The 17097-nt window shown below is 50.4% G+C and overlaps 1 protein-coding gene across 1 annotated transcript in view; it reads left to right on the top strand.

The window, feature by feature from the left end:
* Window positions 1-16575, top strand: part of si:ch211-132f19.7 (adenylate cyclase type 8) — a 46161-nt gene extending 29586 nt beyond the window's left edge. The window contains exons 6-20 of the mRNA XM_042326233.1: window positions 5041-5171; window positions 5661-5772; window positions 5956-6083; window positions 6662-7061; window positions 7843-8031; window positions 11077-11177; window positions 11614-11815; window positions 12279-12445; window positions 12539-12620; window positions 13224-13382; window positions 13507-13653; window positions 14109-14201; window positions 15310-15424; window positions 15504-15628; window positions 15815-16575. Of these exons, the coding sequence (XP_042182167.1) occupies window positions 5041-5171; window positions 5661-5772; window positions 5956-6083; window positions 6662-7061; window positions 7843-8031; window positions 11077-11177; window positions 11614-11815; window positions 12279-12445; window positions 12539-12620; window positions 13224-13382; window positions 13507-13653; window positions 14109-14201; window positions 15310-15424; window positions 15504-15628; window positions 15815-16099 (2436 nt within the window). The 3' untranslated portion in view covers window positions 16100-16575. The remainder of the gene's footprint in view (window positions 1-5040; window positions 5172-5660; window positions 5773-5955; window positions 6084-6661; window positions 7062-7842; window positions 8032-11076; window positions 11178-11613; window positions 11816-12278; window positions 12446-12538; window positions 12621-13223; window positions 13383-13506; window positions 13654-14108; window positions 14202-15309; window positions 15425-15503; window positions 15629-15814) is intronic.
* The last annotated feature ends 522 nt before the right edge of the window (window positions 16576-17097 follow it).

The following is a 17097-nucleotide window of genomic DNA, read 5'->3' as shown; positions in this document are numbered from 1 at the left end:
AGACAGGTGGAGACAGGTGGAGACAGGTGGAGACAGGTGGAGACAGGTAGAGACAGGTGGAGACAGGTGGAGACAGGTGGAGACAGGTGGAGACAGGTAGAGACAGGTGGAGACAGGTGGAGACAGGTGGAGACAGGTGGAGACAGGTGGAGACAGGTGGAGACAGGTGGAGACAGGTGGAGACAGGTGGAGACAGGTGGAGACAGGTGGAGACAGGTGGAGACAGGTGGAGACAGGTAGAGACAGGTGGAGACAGGTGGAGACAGGTGGAGACAGGTAGAGACAGGTGGAGACAGGTGGAGACAGGTGGAGACAGGTGGGTGGAGACAGGTGGAGACAGGTAGAGACAGGTGGAGACAGGTAGAGACAGGTGGAGGTGAGACAGGTAGAGACAGGTGGAGACAGGTGGAGACAGGTGGAGACAGGTGGAGACAGGTAGAGACAGGTGGAGACAGGTGGAGAGACAGGTGGAGACAGACAGGTGGAGACAGGTGGAGACAGGTGGAGACAGGTAGAGACAGGTGGAGACAGGTGGAGACAGGTACAGGTAGAGACAGGTGGAGACAGGTGGAGACAGGTGGAGACAGGTGGAGACAGGTAGAGACAGGTGGAGACAGGTGAGAGACAGGTGGAGACAGGTGGAGGAGACAGGTGGAGACAGGTGGAGACAGGTGGAGACAGGTGGAGACAGGTGGAGACAGGTGGAGACAGGTGGAGACAGGTGGAGACAGACAGGTGGAGACAGGTGGAGACAGGTGGAGACAGGTGAGAGAGGTGGAGACAGGTAGAGACAGGTGGAGACAGGTAGAGACAGGTGGACAGGTAGACAGGTAGAGAGACAGGTAGAGACAGGTGGAGACAGGTGGAGACAGGTAGAGACAGGTGGACAGGTGGAGACAGGTGGAGACAGGTGGAGACAGGTGGAGACAGGTGGAGACAGGTGGAGACAGGTGAGACAGGTGGAGACAGGTAGAGACAGGTGGAGACAGGTGGAGACAGGTAGAGACAGGTGGAGACAGGTGGAGACAGGTAGAGACAGGTGGAGACAGGTAGAGACAGGTAGAGACAGGTGGAGACAGGTGGAGACAGGTGAGACAGGTGGAGACAGGTGGAGACAGGTGGAGACAGGTGGAGACAGGTGGAGACAGGTAGAGACAGGTGGAGACAGGTAGAGACAGGTGGAGACAGGTAGAGACAGGTGGAGACAGACAGGTGGAGACAGGTGGAGAGACAGGTGGAGACAGGTGGAGACAGGTGGAGACAGGTAGAGACAGGTGGAGACAGGTGGTGGAGACAGGTGGAGACAGGTGGAGACAGGTGGAGACAGGTGGAGACAGGTGGAGACAGGTGGAGACAGGTGGAGACAGGTGGAGACAGGTGAGAGACAGGTAGAGACAGGTGGAGACAGGTGGAGACAGGTAGAGACAGGTGGAGACAGGTGGAGACAGGTAGAGACAGGTAGACAGAGACAGGTGGAGTAGAGAGACAGGTGGAGACAGGTGGAGAGACAGGTGGAGACAGGTGGAGACAGGTAGAGACAGGTGGAGACAGGTAGAGACAGGTAGAGACAGAGACAGGTGAGACAGGTGGAGACAGGTAGAGACAGGTGGAGACAGGTGGAGACAGGTAGAGACAGGTGGGAGACAGGTGGAGACAGGTGGAGACAGGTGGAGACAGGTAGAGACAGGTGGAGAGACAGGTAGAGACAGGTGGAGACAGGTGGAGACAGGTGGAGACAGGTGGAGACAGGACAGGTGGAGACAGGTGGAGACAGGTGGAGACAGGTGGAGACAGGTGGAGACAGGTGAGACAGAGACAGAGACAGGTGGAGACAGGTAGACAGGTAGAGACAGGTAGAGACAGGTGGAGACAGGTGGAGACAGGTGGAGGTGGAGACAGGTGGAGACAGGTGGAGACAGGTGGAGACAGGTAGAGACAGGTAGAGACAGACAGGTGGAGACAGGTGAGACAGGTAGAGACAGGTGGAGACAGGTAGAGACAGGTGGAGACAGGTGGAGACAGGTAGAGACAGGTGGAGACAGGTGGAGACAGGTGGAGACAGACAGGTGGAGACAGGTGGACAGGTGGAGACAGGTAGAGACAGGTGGAGACAGGTGGAGACAGGTGGAGAGAGACAGGTGGAGACAGGTGGAGACAGGTGGAGACAGGTGGAGACAGGTGGAGACAGGTGGAGACAGAGAGACAGGTGGAGACAGGTGGAGACAGGTGGAGACAGGTGGAGACAGGTGGAGACAGGTAGAGACAGGTAGAGACAGGTGGAGACAGGTGGAGACAGGTGAGACAGGTGGAGACAGGTGGAGACAGGTGGAGAGACAGGTGGAGACAGGTAGGAGACAGGTGGAGACAGGTAGGACAGGTGGAGACAGGAGACAGGTGGAGACAGGTAGAGAGACAGGTGGAGAGGTACAGGTAGAGACAGGTGGAGACAGGTGGAGACAGGTGGAGACAGGTGGAGACAGGTGAGACAGGTGGAGACAGGTAGAGACAGGTGGAGACAGGTGGAGACAGGTGGAGACAGGTAGAGACAGGTGGAGACAGGTGGAGACAGGTGGAGACAGGTGGACAGACAGGTGAGAGAGAGAGACAGGTGGAGACAGGTGGAGACAGGTGGAGACAGGTGGAGACAGGTAGAGACAGGTAGAGACAGGTAGAGACAGGTGGAGACAGGTAGAGACAGGTAGAGACAGGTGGAGACAGGTGGAGACAGGTAGAGACAGGTAGAGACAGGTGGAGACAGGTGGAGACAGGTGGAGACAGGTGGAGACAGGTAGAGACAGGTAGAGACAGGTAGACAGGTGGAGACAGGTGGAGACAGGTAGAGACAGGTAGAGACAGGTAGACAGGTGAGAGACAGGTGGAGACAGGTGGAGACAGGTGGAGACAGAGACAGGTGGAGACAGGTGGAGACAGGTGGAGACAGGTGGAGACAGGTAGAGACAGGTGGAGACAGGTGGAGACAGGTGGAGACAGGTGGAGACAGGTAGAGACAGGTGGAGACAGGTGGAGACAGGTGGAGACAGGTGGAGACAGGTAGAGACAGGTGAGACAGACAGGAGACAGGTGGAGACAGGTAGAGACAGGTAGAGACAGGTGGAGACAGGTGGAGACAGGTGGAGACAGGTGGAGACAGGTGGAGACAGGTAGAGACAGGTGGAGACAGGTAGGTGGAGACAGGTGGAGACAGGTGGAGGTAGAGACAGGTGGAGACAGGTAGAGACAGGTGGAGACAGGTGGAGACAGGTAGGACAGGTGGAGACAGGTAGAGACAGGTAGACAGAGACAGGTGAGACAGACAGGTGGAGACAGGTGGAGACAGGTGGAGACAGGTGGAGACAGGTGGAGACAGGTGGAGACAGGTAGAGACAGGTGGAGACAGGTAGAGACAGGTGGAGACAGGTGGAGACAGGTGGAGACAGGTAGAGACAGGTGGAGACAGAGACAGTGGAGACAGGTAGAGACAGGTGGAGACAGGTGGAGACAGGTGGAGACAGGTAGAGAGGTGGAGACAGGTGGAGACAGGTGGAGACAGGTGGAGACAGGTGGAGACAGGTGGAGACAGGTGGAGACAGGTGGAGAGAGACAGGTGGAGACAGGTGGAGACAGGTGGAGACAGGTGGAGACAGGTGAGACAGGGTGGAGACAGGTGGAGACAGGTGGAGACAGGTGGAGACAGGTAGGAGACAGGTGGAGACAGGTGGAGACAGGTGGAGACAGGTGGAGACAGGTGGAGAGGTGGAGACAGGTGAGACAGGTGGAGACAGGTAGACAGGTGGAGACAGGTGGAGACAGGTGAGAGACAGGTGGAGACAGGTGGAGACAGGTGGAGACAGGTAGAGACAGGTGGAGACAGGTGGAGACAGGTGAGACAGGTGGAGACAGGTAGAGACAGGTAGAGACAGGTGGAGACAGGTGGAGACAGGTGGAGACAGGTGAGACAGGTGGAGACAGGTGGAGACAGGTGGAGACAGACAGGTGGAGACAGGTAGAGACAGGTGGAGACAGGTAGAGACAGGTAGAGACAGGTGGAGACAGGTGGACAGGTGGAGACAGGTAGAGACAGGTGAGACAGGTGGAGACAGGTGGAGAGAGGTGGAGACAGGTGGAGAGACAGGTAGAGACAGGTGGAGAGACAGGTGGAGACAGGTGGAGACAGGTGGAGACAGGTGGAGACAGGTAGAGACAGGTGGAGACAGGTGAGACAGGTGGAGACAGGTGGAGACAGGTGGAGGTGGAGACAGGTGGAGAGACAGGTAGAGACAGGTGGAGACAGGTGGAGACAGGTGGAGACAGGTAGAGACAGGTGGAGACAGGTGTGGAGACAGGTGGAGACAGGTGGAGACAGGTAGAGACAGGTGGAGACAGGTGAGACAGGTGGAGACAGGTGGAGACAGGTGGAGACAGGTGGAGACAGGTGGAGACAGGTGGAGACAGGTGGAGACAGGTGGAGACAGGTGGGAGACAGGTGGAGACAGGTGGAGACAGGTGGAGACAGGTGGAGACAGGTGGAGACAGGTGGAGACAGGTGGAGACAGGTGGAGACAGGTAGGAGACAGGTGGAGACAGGTAGAGACAGGTGGAGACAGGTGAGACAGGTGGAGACAGGTGGAGACAGGTGGAGACAGGTGGAGACAGGTGGAGACAGGTGGAGACAGGTGGAGACAGGTGGAGACAGGTAGAGACAGGTGGAGACAGGTAGAGACAGGTGGAGACAGGAGACAGGTGGAGACAGGTGGAGACAGGTGGAGACAGGTGGAGACAGGTGGAGACAGGTAGAGACAGGTGGAGACAGGTAGAGACAGGTGGAGACAGGTAGAGACAGGTGGAGACAGGTGGAGACAGGTGGAGACAGGTGGAGACAGGTGGAGACAGGTAGAGACAGGTGGAGACCGTGTGACTGACAGACAGACAAACAATATCACAGGGTGATTGACTGATTGTTGGGAAAGGGCCCGTTAGTTAGCATTTCACTGTTAGTTTCTACACCTGTTGAGAGAGTCACACGGTACCTGTCCTCCTCAGGAGCGCTTGGTGAACTCCATCATTCCGCGGTTCGTTGCCTTGGAGATGATCGCTGACATGTCCAACATGGATGATGACCTGATGTCACAGCAGTTCCACAAGATTTATATTCACCAGTACAAAAACGTCAGGTAAACACACACACACACACACATCTACAGTACACACACACACACACATCTACAGTACACACACACACACACACATCTACAGTACACACACACACACATCTACAGTACACACACACACACATCTACAGAACACACACACACACATCTACAGAACACACACACACACACACATCTACAGTACACACACACACACACATCTACAGTACACACACACACACACATCTACAGTACACACACACCTACAGTACACACACACACACACACACATCTACAGTACACACACACACACATCTACAGTACACACACACACACACACTACAGTACACACACACACACACACACACACACACACAGGCTTGATCCAGGGGCAGGAAGCTGGTTTTCAAGTCCTGGACTGAAAAGCATTGTCTCCATTGCAATCTGTTGTCATTCCAGTACTAGTCTGTGTTGTGTCTGTCCTGTGTAATATATTTCTCTCTTTCTTTGCAGTATTCTGTTTGCTGATATAAAAGGCTTCACGTCTCTGTCCATGGTCCTGTCGGCTCAGGAATTGGTCCGGACGCTCAATGAGCTGTTTGGACGCTTCGACCGCCTGGCTGAGGTGAGACCGTACGGTCATGTTATCCTGAACTCAGTAAGAAATTCATGAAATTCAATCAGAGTATGTTTCATTTGTGTGTGCGTGTGTATATGCGTGTGTGTTTGTGTATGTGTGTGTGTATGTGTGTGTGTGTGTATGTGTGTGTGTGTGTATGTGTGTGTGTGTGTGTGTGTGTGTGTGTAGGAGCACCACTGCATGCGTATCAAGATCCTTGGGGACTGTTACTACTGTGTGTCAGGAGTGCCAGAGCCAGAGACAGCTCACGCTCGCTGCTGTGTGGAGATGGGCCTCTCCATGATCAGCACTATAAAGTACCACACACACAACCACACACAACCACACACACACAACCAACTATGTACACACACAGACACACACACACAATCACACACACAACCACACACACACACAAGCACACAAAACCAACTATGTACACACACAGACACACACACACAATCACACACACACAACCACACACACACACAAGCACACACAACCAACTATGTACACACACAGACACACACACACACAATCACACACACAAGCACACACAACCAACTATGTACACACACACAACCAACTATGTACACACACAGACACACACAACTACACACACACAACCAACTATGTATACTATGTATACACACACACACACACACACACAAAACACACACAACCACACACACGCAACCAACTATGTATACACACTCACAAACACACTCACAAACACACACAACCACACACACACACACACACACACACACACACTAGTCATGATCAAAACCTTTCACCCCAACTTTAATCTGTAAATCATTAATATTGTTATAATATTGTATGTTCCTAGTAGATTGGGTTTCTCGACAGTCTGCCTCTCCTTGCTGACCTGTAGGTACGTGCGAAGGGAGCTGAAACATGAGATGGACATGCGTATCGGTGTCCACTCTGGCTCAGTGCTGTGTGGGGTGCTGGGGCTGCAGAAGTGGCAGTTTGACGTGTGGTCCTGGGATGTGGACATCGCTAACATGCTGGAGGTAGGAGGGGTGCCGGGCCGTATCCACATCTCCCGGGCAACGCTGGACTGTCTGGGCGGGGTCTACGAGACGGAAGAGGGGCGTGGCCACGAGAGGAACGAGTTTCTACGGAAACACAAAATCGACACGTTCCTGATTCGCCACACGCCCATGGAAGAGGCTCCTGCCAAGAAGGCTTGCCGGCCCAGTCGAGATGACACCCTTAATGTTGGCTGGAGTACTGAGCTGCCGTTTGGAAACATAATCGGAATGAACTGTGTAGGTGACCTCTAAACCCTGCCTCCTAACCTTTACCCTCTACCTCAGAGCGGAAGAGTGCGACCCAAAATCTGTCAGTGCGAAAATTAAGAGCTAAGAAGTTTGAATTGGGGATTGTTGGTATGGAGAACAATGAGAGAGTGTCGAATTTGGTCAACATATACTCGAATTGCTAATTATGTGAGGCTTATTTGATCAAATAGAAGTTTTATAATTCTTAGGTTATGACGACTGTACTGATATACTGTATGTGGACGCATGTGGCATCCTGGCAACTTTGAGAAAGGCAATTTTGTGCCTGAATGCTCATTGGCTAGAATTTTCCCGCCTGCCTTCCACCTGCCTCCAGCCTCCTCCCACCTGCCTTCCACCAGCCTCCAGCCTCCTCCCACCTGCCTCCACGTGCCTCCAGCCTCCTCCCACCTGCCTTCCACCTGCCTCCAGCCTCCTCCCACCTGCCTTCCGCCTGCCTCCAGCCTCCTCCCACCTGCCTCCAGCCTCCTCCCACCTGCCTTCCACCTGCCTTCCACCTGCCTCCACCTGCCTCCAGCTCCCCACCTGCCTTCCCACCTGCCTCCACCTGCCTCCAGCCTCCCCACCTGCCTTTCACCTGCCTCCAGCCTCCTCCCACCTGCCTTCCACCTGCCTCCAGCCTCCTCCCACCTGCCTTCTACCTTTGCTGACATTTATTCTTATTGTTAGAGAGTCTATTGTCAGTTATAGATCCTCTTTGTCTGGCCTCTACCTAACCTTTGACCTCTAACCTCTCACCCCTGACCAGATCCTGGCGACCTTCAGCAACGGCTCTCTGGCCCAGTTACCTAACCAGCTGGCGGCTCAGCGGACGGGGACGCGTGAAGTCAACAAGAGGATCCGCCGGGCCATCGAGGTCCGGAGCAGCGAACGCATGAGACAGGAACACATCACCACCTTCACACAGGAGTTCAAGGACACACACATCGAGGGCAAGGTAGGGGCCCACAACAGAAGCAGAGTCAGAGTTAGAGACCTGATTATGCTTTTGGGTCCCAAGGCACTACTGTGTCTCTAACTGACAGTGAATGAGCGACATAAACCAAATAGGACTGATAATTGTGCAGGACTTCAGTATTATTTACTTAAGCTGTTGTTCCACTAAGGTTTTTATTCTAAGAGAAACTTAGACTGCAATTAGGGTGTGGAATTAGTATGATTATTTTGCTCTTACTTTAGTCCTATAGCCTACTCCCGACCGGGTCGCGTTGTACAGTGCCCGAGTGGCACAGTGGTCTAAGACACTGCGTCGCAGAGCAAACTACAGATGCTGGTTCGATACCCGTGCCGGCCACCACTGGGAGACCCATAAGGTGGCTTTTGGTTTCTCTCCCTTTAAAAACAGAAATTTATAATTCTAAATAAAAAAACTAGCTTTTTTTTTTACAAATTAGTGAGAATGTCTCACCCCATGTTCAAGAATGATATTGTTCTCACTCACTCTAGGTGAATGAAAACGAAATCTCCAAAATATCATTTTTTTTTAAACAAAACGATTTATTATTAGAAAATAATTTAGAATTATATGAAATTATATAAAAGCCCCTTAGATATTCTCAGATATTCTCTCAGATCCTTATGGAAAATGCCCCTTCGATATGAATTTAGAATCCTCCAATCCTCTAAATGTAATTATTGGCAGAGAGTCACGTCATACTAGTGTTGAGTAATGTGCTGTAGGTCTTAAAGTGGTGTAGGTCTTATTTATTTAAAAAGCATATTGAAGTTAGAAGCAATAGCCTACAACTATTTTAGCACCATTTAGCGCTGCTCTGAGACAAGCATGGGGACTGATCTTGATAAATCAAAGAGATTTGTATTTTCACTGAATCGCCGTTTGGGTATTGGTTAGACTAGAATTATACAATTAGGGTGTGGAGATGTTATGCTCTTAGTACTGTATCCTACTCCCGACCGTCATGTTGTACAGCGACATATTTTCCGTTCAATCCTAATGGAAACCCTGAGGGTGTCGTTTCTCTTGGAATAGAGACATAATGTCAATCAAATTAATTATGCAACATTTCTTAAAATCAATCCCATATACTATATTCTTACAAAAAAGGTTTTAAATTCTCTAGTACAGCCACTATTGAAGGCTATCAAATGCTTCTCAAAGATGCTTCTCAAAGATTAACGCTAGTTAGTGCTAGTTTGAGAGAGGGGCACTAACACAAACTAGCACTAACTAGCGTTAATGGCAACAATGGCTGACATTTAAATAACTTGCCAAACTACTCTGCGGCAGTCCGCAAGGTGTGCTGCAGTATGACGCAACTTTTAAACTGTAGGGGCCCGCAACAGAACCACACACAGAGGACAAGGTAGGGGCCCGCAACAGAACCACACACAGAGGTCAAAGTAGGGGCCCGCAACAGAACCACACACAGAGGTCAAAGTAGGGGCCCGCAACAGAAACACACACAGAGGACAAGTTAAGGGCCACACACACTCAAACACACACAGTTGATTACTTGATATGTAGGCTACAGTGGCAAGAAAAAAATGTGAACCCTTTGGAAATACCTGGATTTCTGCATAAATATGTAAACGTTGTATCTGATCTTCATCTAGGTCACAACAATAGACAAACACAGTCTGCTGAAACTAATAACACAAAAACAACTGTACATTTTCATGTCTTTATTGAACACACCGTGTAAACATTCACAGTGCAGGGTGGGAAAAGTATGTGAACCCTTGGATTTAGTAACAGCGATAACCTCAACCAAATGTTTCCAGTAGTTGCAGATCAGACCTGCACAACGGTCAGGAGGAATTATGGACCATTCATCTTTACAAAACTGGTTCAGTTCAGCAATATTCTTGGGATGTCTGGTGTGAACCGCTCCAAACAACTCAACTGCATTTTCATCTGTCCACAGAACATTGTGGAACATCCAGTTGCACTTTTGTAAACTTCAGATGTGCAGCAATGTTTTTTTTGGACAGCAGTGGCTTCTTCCGTGGTGTCCTCCCATGAACACCATTCTTGTTTAGTGTTTTACGTATCGTAGATTCATCAACAGAGATGTTATCATGTTCCAGAGAGTTCTGTAAGTCTTGACCTCATTGAGCATTCTGCACAGTGCTCTTGCAGTCATTTTTGCAGGATGGCCACTCCTTTTTTATATTTTACCTTCATTTAAATTTAAATTTATTTTACCTTTATTTTACTAGGCAAGTCAGTTAAGAACAGATTTTCAATGACGGCCTAGGAACAGTGGGTTAACTGCCTGTTCAGGGGCAGAACGACAGATTTGTACCTTGTCAGCTCGGGGATTTGAACTTGCAACCTTCAGGTTACTAGTCCACCGCTCTAACCACTAGGCTACCCTGCCACTCCTAGGGAGAGTAGCAACTGCGCTGAACTTTCTCCATTTAAAGACAATTTGTCCGTGGACTGAAACCCTTTCCAGCGTTATGCTTGTCAACAATTCTTAATCGTAGGTCTTCTGAGATCTCTTTTTGTTTGAGGCATGGTTCACATCAGGCAATGCTTCTTGTGAATAGCAAACTCAGACTGTGTGAGTGTTTTTTATAGGGCAAGGCAGCTCTACCCTACATCTCCAATCTCGTCTCATTGATTGGACTCTGGGTTAACTGACTACTGATTCCAATTAGCTTTTGGAGAAGTCATTAGTCTAGGGGTTTACATACTTTTTCCAACCTATGTTTCAATGATGTATTCAATATAGACAAGAAAAATACAATAATTATGTCAGATCAAGATCAAATTTGATGACCAATTTATGCAGAAATCCAGGTAATTACAAAGGGCTCACATACTTTTACTTGCCGATGTATTTCACTCAATCATGTTGATTTAATGATGAATGGATGGGTGGGGAGGTGGGTGGGTGGATGGGGAGGTGGGTTGATGGGTGGGTAGATGGGTGGGTAGGGGGGTGGGTTGATGGATGGGGAGGTGGGTGGATGGGTTGATGGATGGTATAATTGAGGGATGTTTCTCTCTTCTCAGTTTTCCCAGATGCGTGATGAGATGTTCAAGTCAAACCTGGTCTGCTCCTTCATCATGCTCCTCTGCCTCATGGGTGCACAGACCCTCGTCCCTGCCGCAAGGTTTGTTCTTTATTTAATTAGAAGTATGATATTTTATTTTACTTCATTTATTAAAGATCTTTAGAGTAATCTTTCTCTACCACTCACATGCTTCTCTCTCTCTCTTCTTCATCTGATCCTCTCCTCCTCCTCCTCCTCCCTGTTTCTCTCTCTTCATCGTCTGATCCTCTCCTCCTCCTCCCTGTTTCTCTCTCTTCATTGTCTGATCCTCTCCTCCTCCTCCCTGTTTCTCTCTCTCTTCATCATCTGATCCTCTCTTCCTCCTCCCTGTTTCTCTCTCTTCATTGTCTGATCCTCTCCTCCTCCTCCCTGTTTCTCTCTCTTCGTCGTCTGATCCTCTCCTCCTCCTCCCTGTTTCTCTCTTCCCCTCTCCATCCTCAATCTCTCCAACTGACACACACACACACACACACACACCCACCCACCCACCTCTCAGACTGTGTCCTATGCTGGTTCAGTTTGGAGTGTGTGTGTGTGTGTATGTGTTGCTGCTGGTGGTGGTCCTAGCTGAAGAGTTTAAACAGAGCCCTCTAGCGCTGCAGTTCCTGTGTTGCTGGATCAACGAAACCAAGACTGTCAGAACACTACTCACGCTCACCGCTATTATCATCAACTTTGGAGTGGCCTCATCTGATATAGTGAGTTTATTGTTATACACAATGACCAGTATGTTCTGTACCCTCAACGATAACACACAATGACCAGTATGTTCTGTACCCTCAACGATAACACACAATGACCAGTATGTTCTGTACCCTCAACGATAACACACAATGACCAGTATGTTCTGTATCCTCAAACCATTATACAATCTGTTCTTTCATGAAGGTTTGCCTCTCGGCTGCACTATAAACTTGTTTTGAAGTAGCGGTATGATTGATTGTGTGTGTGTGTGTTTGTGTGTGTGTGTGTGTTCTAGCTGTGGTGTGTAGAGTCTGAGATGGACCCTAACAACAGAAGCAGCTCCCAGCAGCACACCTGGTCCTGGCCTGTCAACATCTGTACACACCCTGAGGTAACACACACACACACACACACATTTAGATTGGTCAAGAAGGTTTTAATCCCTTTTGTGACTGTCTCTGTCTCTGTCTTCTGTAGTTCCTGGTTTTCAGTGGGGTGGTTGCCATGGTGTCATGTGCTGTGTTCTTCAGGCTGCATTGTCTACTGAAGCTAGCTGTGTTACTTCTGGCTATAACTGTCTACACGTACCTCATAGAAGTCAGTTACCACACACTGTTTATACGCCAGACCTCTGAAAACACCAGGTACTGAATAAACACACACACTGGTGACCGCCTGGGTGGGTGGGTGGGTGGGTGTGTGTGTGGTGACTGTCTGGTTGTGTCTGTCCCTTGTAGGCAGCAGTACCTGAGGAGGAAGGATGTGTGTGTCCTGCTCATGGTCATGTTTGTGGTGGCTGTAATTTACAACAGTAGACAGGTAGGACATGGGCTCTCTCTTCCTCTGTCCTCTACTCCTCCTCTATCTTCCCTCTCTCCTCCCTACGCCTCTTCTCTCCTCCTGGCTACTCCTTCCTACTCGTCCCTCCTCTCTCCTCCTCTTGCCTCTCTACTAATCCCTCTCTCCTCCCTCCTCTCTATTACTCCTCTGTACTCCTCCTCCCTCTCTCTCCTCAATCCTCCCCCTCTCTCCTCCCTACTCCTCCTCTCTCCCCATACTCTTCTTCTCTCTTCCCTACTCCTCTTCTCTCTTCCTCCTCTTCTCTCTTCCTCCTCCTCTCTCCTCCCTACTCATCCTCTCTCCTTCTGTCTCCTCCCTACTCCTCCTCTCTTCCTCCTCCTCTCTCCCCATACTCTTCTCTCTTCCTCCTCCTCTCCTCCCTTCTCCTCCCTACTCCTCCTGGCTCCTCCCTACTCCTCCTCTCTCCTCCCTACACCTCCTCTCTCTCCCATACTCTTCTCTCTTCCTCCTCCTCTCTCCGCCCTACTCCTCCCCTCTCCTCCCTACGCGTCCCCTCTCCTCCATACCCCTCCCTTCACCAACACTACTGCATGTGATGGTTGTTTTTCCCCTCCTGTCCAGTTGGAGGCGACGGCGAGGCTGGACTTCCTGTGGCGTCTGCAGGCCAGACAGGAAGTGGAGGACATGAAGGAGCTGAGGGAACATAATGAGTGTTTACTCTTCAACATTCTGCCTTCACACGTTGCACAGCACTTCCTAGAGAGAGACCGCCACAATGAGGTGTGTGTGTGTGTGTAGGATCTGTACTCCCAGTCCTATGAGCGTGTGGGGGTGTTGTTTGGGTCTCCGTCTTCAGTTCTGGAGAAGGCCATCTTGATGTTAACTTGTGTGTGTTTGTGTGTAGGATCTGTACTCCCAGTCCTATGAGCGTGTGGGGGTGTTGTTTGCGTCCATCCCGGGGTTTACAGACTACTATGAACAGAAAGAGTTGATCCATCAGGATGTGGAGTGTCTAAGGCTTCTCAATGAGATCATAGCTGACTTCGACGAGGTTAGAATCATATCTACACACATCGTTTCTCTGTGATATGTTACCAGCATACAATTACTTTGTTTTCTAATATCCACCTCTCTCCTTCTCTCTCTCTCTCTCTCTCTCTTTCTCTTTCTCTTTCTCTTTCTCTTTCTCTTTCTCTTTCTCTCTCTCTCTCTCTCTGGTTCTGTCTCTCTCTGCCTCTCTCTCTCTCTCTGTTTCTCTCTCTCTCTCTCCCTCTGTGTTTGTCTCTCTCTCCATCTATCTCTGTTTCTCTCTCTGCCTCTCTCACTCTCTCTCTGTTTCTCTCTCTGTCTCTCTCTCCCTCTGTGTTTGTCTCTCTGTCTCTCTCTCTCCCTCTGTGTTTGTCTCTCTCTCCATCTATCTCTGTTTCTCTCTCTGCCTCTCTCTCTCTCTCTCTCTCTCTCTCTGTCTCTCACTGCCTCTCGCTGTTTGTCTGTCTCTGTATCTAGTTATTAGATGAGACATATTTCCAGGACATTGAGAAAATCAAAACCATTGGCAGCTGTTACATGGCTGCTTCTGGCCTCTCCCCTGATCAACAGGTCAGCCCTCTTAGTGTCACAGGGTTAGGCTCCTCTGGGTTGGGCTCCTCTGGGTTGGGCTCCTCTGGGTTGGGCTCCTCTGGGTTGGGCTCCCCTGGGTTGGGCTCCTTTGGGTTGGGCTCCCCTGGGTTGGGCTCCTCTGGGTTGGGCTCCTCTGGGTTGGGCTCCTCTGGGTTGGGCTCCCTGGGTTGGGCTCCTTTGGGTTGGACTCCTCTGGGTTGGGCTCCTCTGGGTTGGACTCCTCTGGGTTGGACTCCTCTGGGTTGGACTCCTCTGGGTTGGGCTCCGTTGGGTTGGGTTCCTGGTTTGGACTCCCCTGGGTTGGGCTCCTTTGGGTTGGACTCCTCTGGGTTGGGCTCCTCTGGGTTGGACTCCTCTGGGTTGGGCTCCTCTGGGTTGGACTCCTCTGGGTTGGACTCCTCTGGGTTGGACTCCTCAGGGTTGGGCTCCTCTGGGTTGGGCTCCTCTGGGTTGGACTCCTCTGGGTTGGACTCCTCCGGGTTGAGCTCCTCTGGGTTGGACTCCTCTGGGTTGGACTCCTCTGGGTTGGACTCCTGGTTTGGACTCCTCTGGGTTGGACTCCCCTGGGTTGGACTCCCCTGGGTTGGGCTCTTCTGGGTTGGACTCCTCTGGGTTGGACTCCTCTGGGTTGGACTCCTCTGGGTTGGGCTCCTCTGGGTTGGACTCCTCTGGGTTGGGCTCCTGGTTTGGACTCCTCTGGGTTGGGCTCCTTTGGGTTGGACTCCTCTGGGTTGGGCTCCTTTGGGTTGGACTCCTGGTTTGGACTCCTCTGGGTTGGGCTCCTCTGGGTTGTGCTCCTCTGGGTTGGACTCCTCTGGGTTGGGCTCAAAGTGATTTGAATTTAAAATACAAAAATAAAGTTTTCAGTTTATCGAATAGACATTAAACATAAATGCCCTTTTTTCAATTATCGAATTGGAATTTCAGTTTACTTCCTGAATTGTCGGCCTTCAATTCGACCCTGTTTAGTGTCTTCTATTCACCTGGCCTCATTCTGTTCAGAGTAGGACTTTGACTTTACATTTGAGTTGAATTTAGTATGAGTAGTAAAATGATCACTGTGTGTGTGTGTTTGTGTGTGTTGTAGGAGTGTGGTGATGAGTGGCGTCACCTCAGTGAGCTGGTGCTGTTTGCCCAGGAAATGCAGGAGACGCTCAAACGGATCAACACACACTCTGGAAACAGCTTTCAGCTCCGTGTTGGTGAGAACACACACACACACGCGCACACACACACACGCACATGCAAACACACAACTTGACCTCTGACCTGTGTTTGTAGGCGTAGCCCACGGTCCAGTGGTGGCTGGGGTGATAGGAGCCACTAAACCTCAGTATGACATCTGGGGAATGACCGTCAACCTGGCCAGCCGTATGGACAGCACCGGGGTCAGTGGACGTATACAGGTAGGACTGTGTGGGTGGGTGTGTAACAGAGGTTTGGCTTTGGCGTGTTAATATGTGGGTTAATGTGCTGTGTGTGTGGGTGTGTGTGCATGTGCCTGTGTGTGCGCGCGTGTCTATGTGTGTGTGTGCGCGTGTGTGCGTGTGCATGCGTGTGTGTGTGTGTGTGTGTGCGTGTGTGTATCCCAGGTCCCAGAAAGTACCAGTCATGTCCTGGCGGAGCGCGGCTTCGTTCGCGAGCTGAGGGGGGAGATCTACGTGAAAGGTGTGAGCGAGCGGCAGGGGAACGTCAAGACGTACTTCATGAGGAGCCGCGAATCGTGTTCCAGCTACATGGAGCGCAGTGTAACCCGCGGGGGTTTGGGCCTGGGAAGGAACACTCTGTCCGCTCTGGTCTTTACCCTGGTCCAGACCAGGAAGAGAGAGACACAACGAGAGGCTAACGGAGGGTTCCACCTGCTGGAGGTCTCATAGGCCTTGGGCTGTATATTATATAGGGAAAGAAAGGGAGAGAATTCAGGTTATCCTCTCCTCGTTTGTTGGATCAAAACCGCTTTCTATGGTGGATTACCTCAAATGGAGAACGGGGGGGTACAGGCTTCAAGAGAGACACTAGAGGAGGGGATCGGAAGCTCCTCTTCTGCAGAGTACTTTATAGCAGTGGTACCCAAACTTTCTAGGTTACAGTACCGACCAACTGTATCCTGCTCTGCCCCAAGTACCCTTATAGTATGTCATGGGTCTTCTCAAATACCCTCTGTGGATTGGCCAACTTCCCGCTGGTTGGGAATCACATGGACGACAGCACAGAGCAGAAAACTGACCAGTTGACAGTTGGATATACTGCTGTCTGACACCAACAGAAATACAGTGGATTATATACTGCTGTCTGACACCAACAGAAATACAGTGGATTATATACTGCTGTCTGACACCAACAGAAATACAGTGGATTATATACTGCTGTCTGACACCAACAGAAATACAGTGGATTATATACTGCTGTCTGACACCAACTGAAATACAGTGGATTATATACTGCTGTCTGACACCAACAGAAAAACAGTGGATTATATACTGCTGTCTGACACCAACAGAAATACAGTGGATTATATACTGCTGTCTGACACCAACAGAAATACAGTGGATTATATACTGCTGTCTGACACCAACAGAAATACAGTGGATTATATACTGCTGTCTGACACCAACAGAAATACAGTGGATTATATACTGCTGTCTGACACCAACAGAAATACAGTGGATTATATACTGCTGTCTGACACCAACAGAAATACAGTGGATTATATACTGCTGTCTGACACCAACAGCAATACAGTGGATTATATACTGCTGTCTGACACCAACAGAAATACAGTGGATTATATACTGCTGTCTGACACCAACAGAAATACAGTGGATTATATACTGCTGTCTGACACCAACAGAAATACAGTGGATTATATACTGCT

This window comes from Oncorhynchus tshawytscha, linkage group LG08 (genome assembly GCF_018296145.1).
Source record: "Oncorhynchus tshawytscha isolate Ot180627B linkage group LG08, Otsh_v2.0, whole genome shotgun sequence".
NCBI lineage: Eukaryota > Metazoa > Chordata > Actinopteri > Salmoniformes > Salmonidae > Oncorhynchus > Oncorhynchus tshawytscha.
The sequence above is the reverse complement of the archived record's forward strand: the minus strand, read 5'-3'. Positions and strand labels throughout refer to the sequence as shown.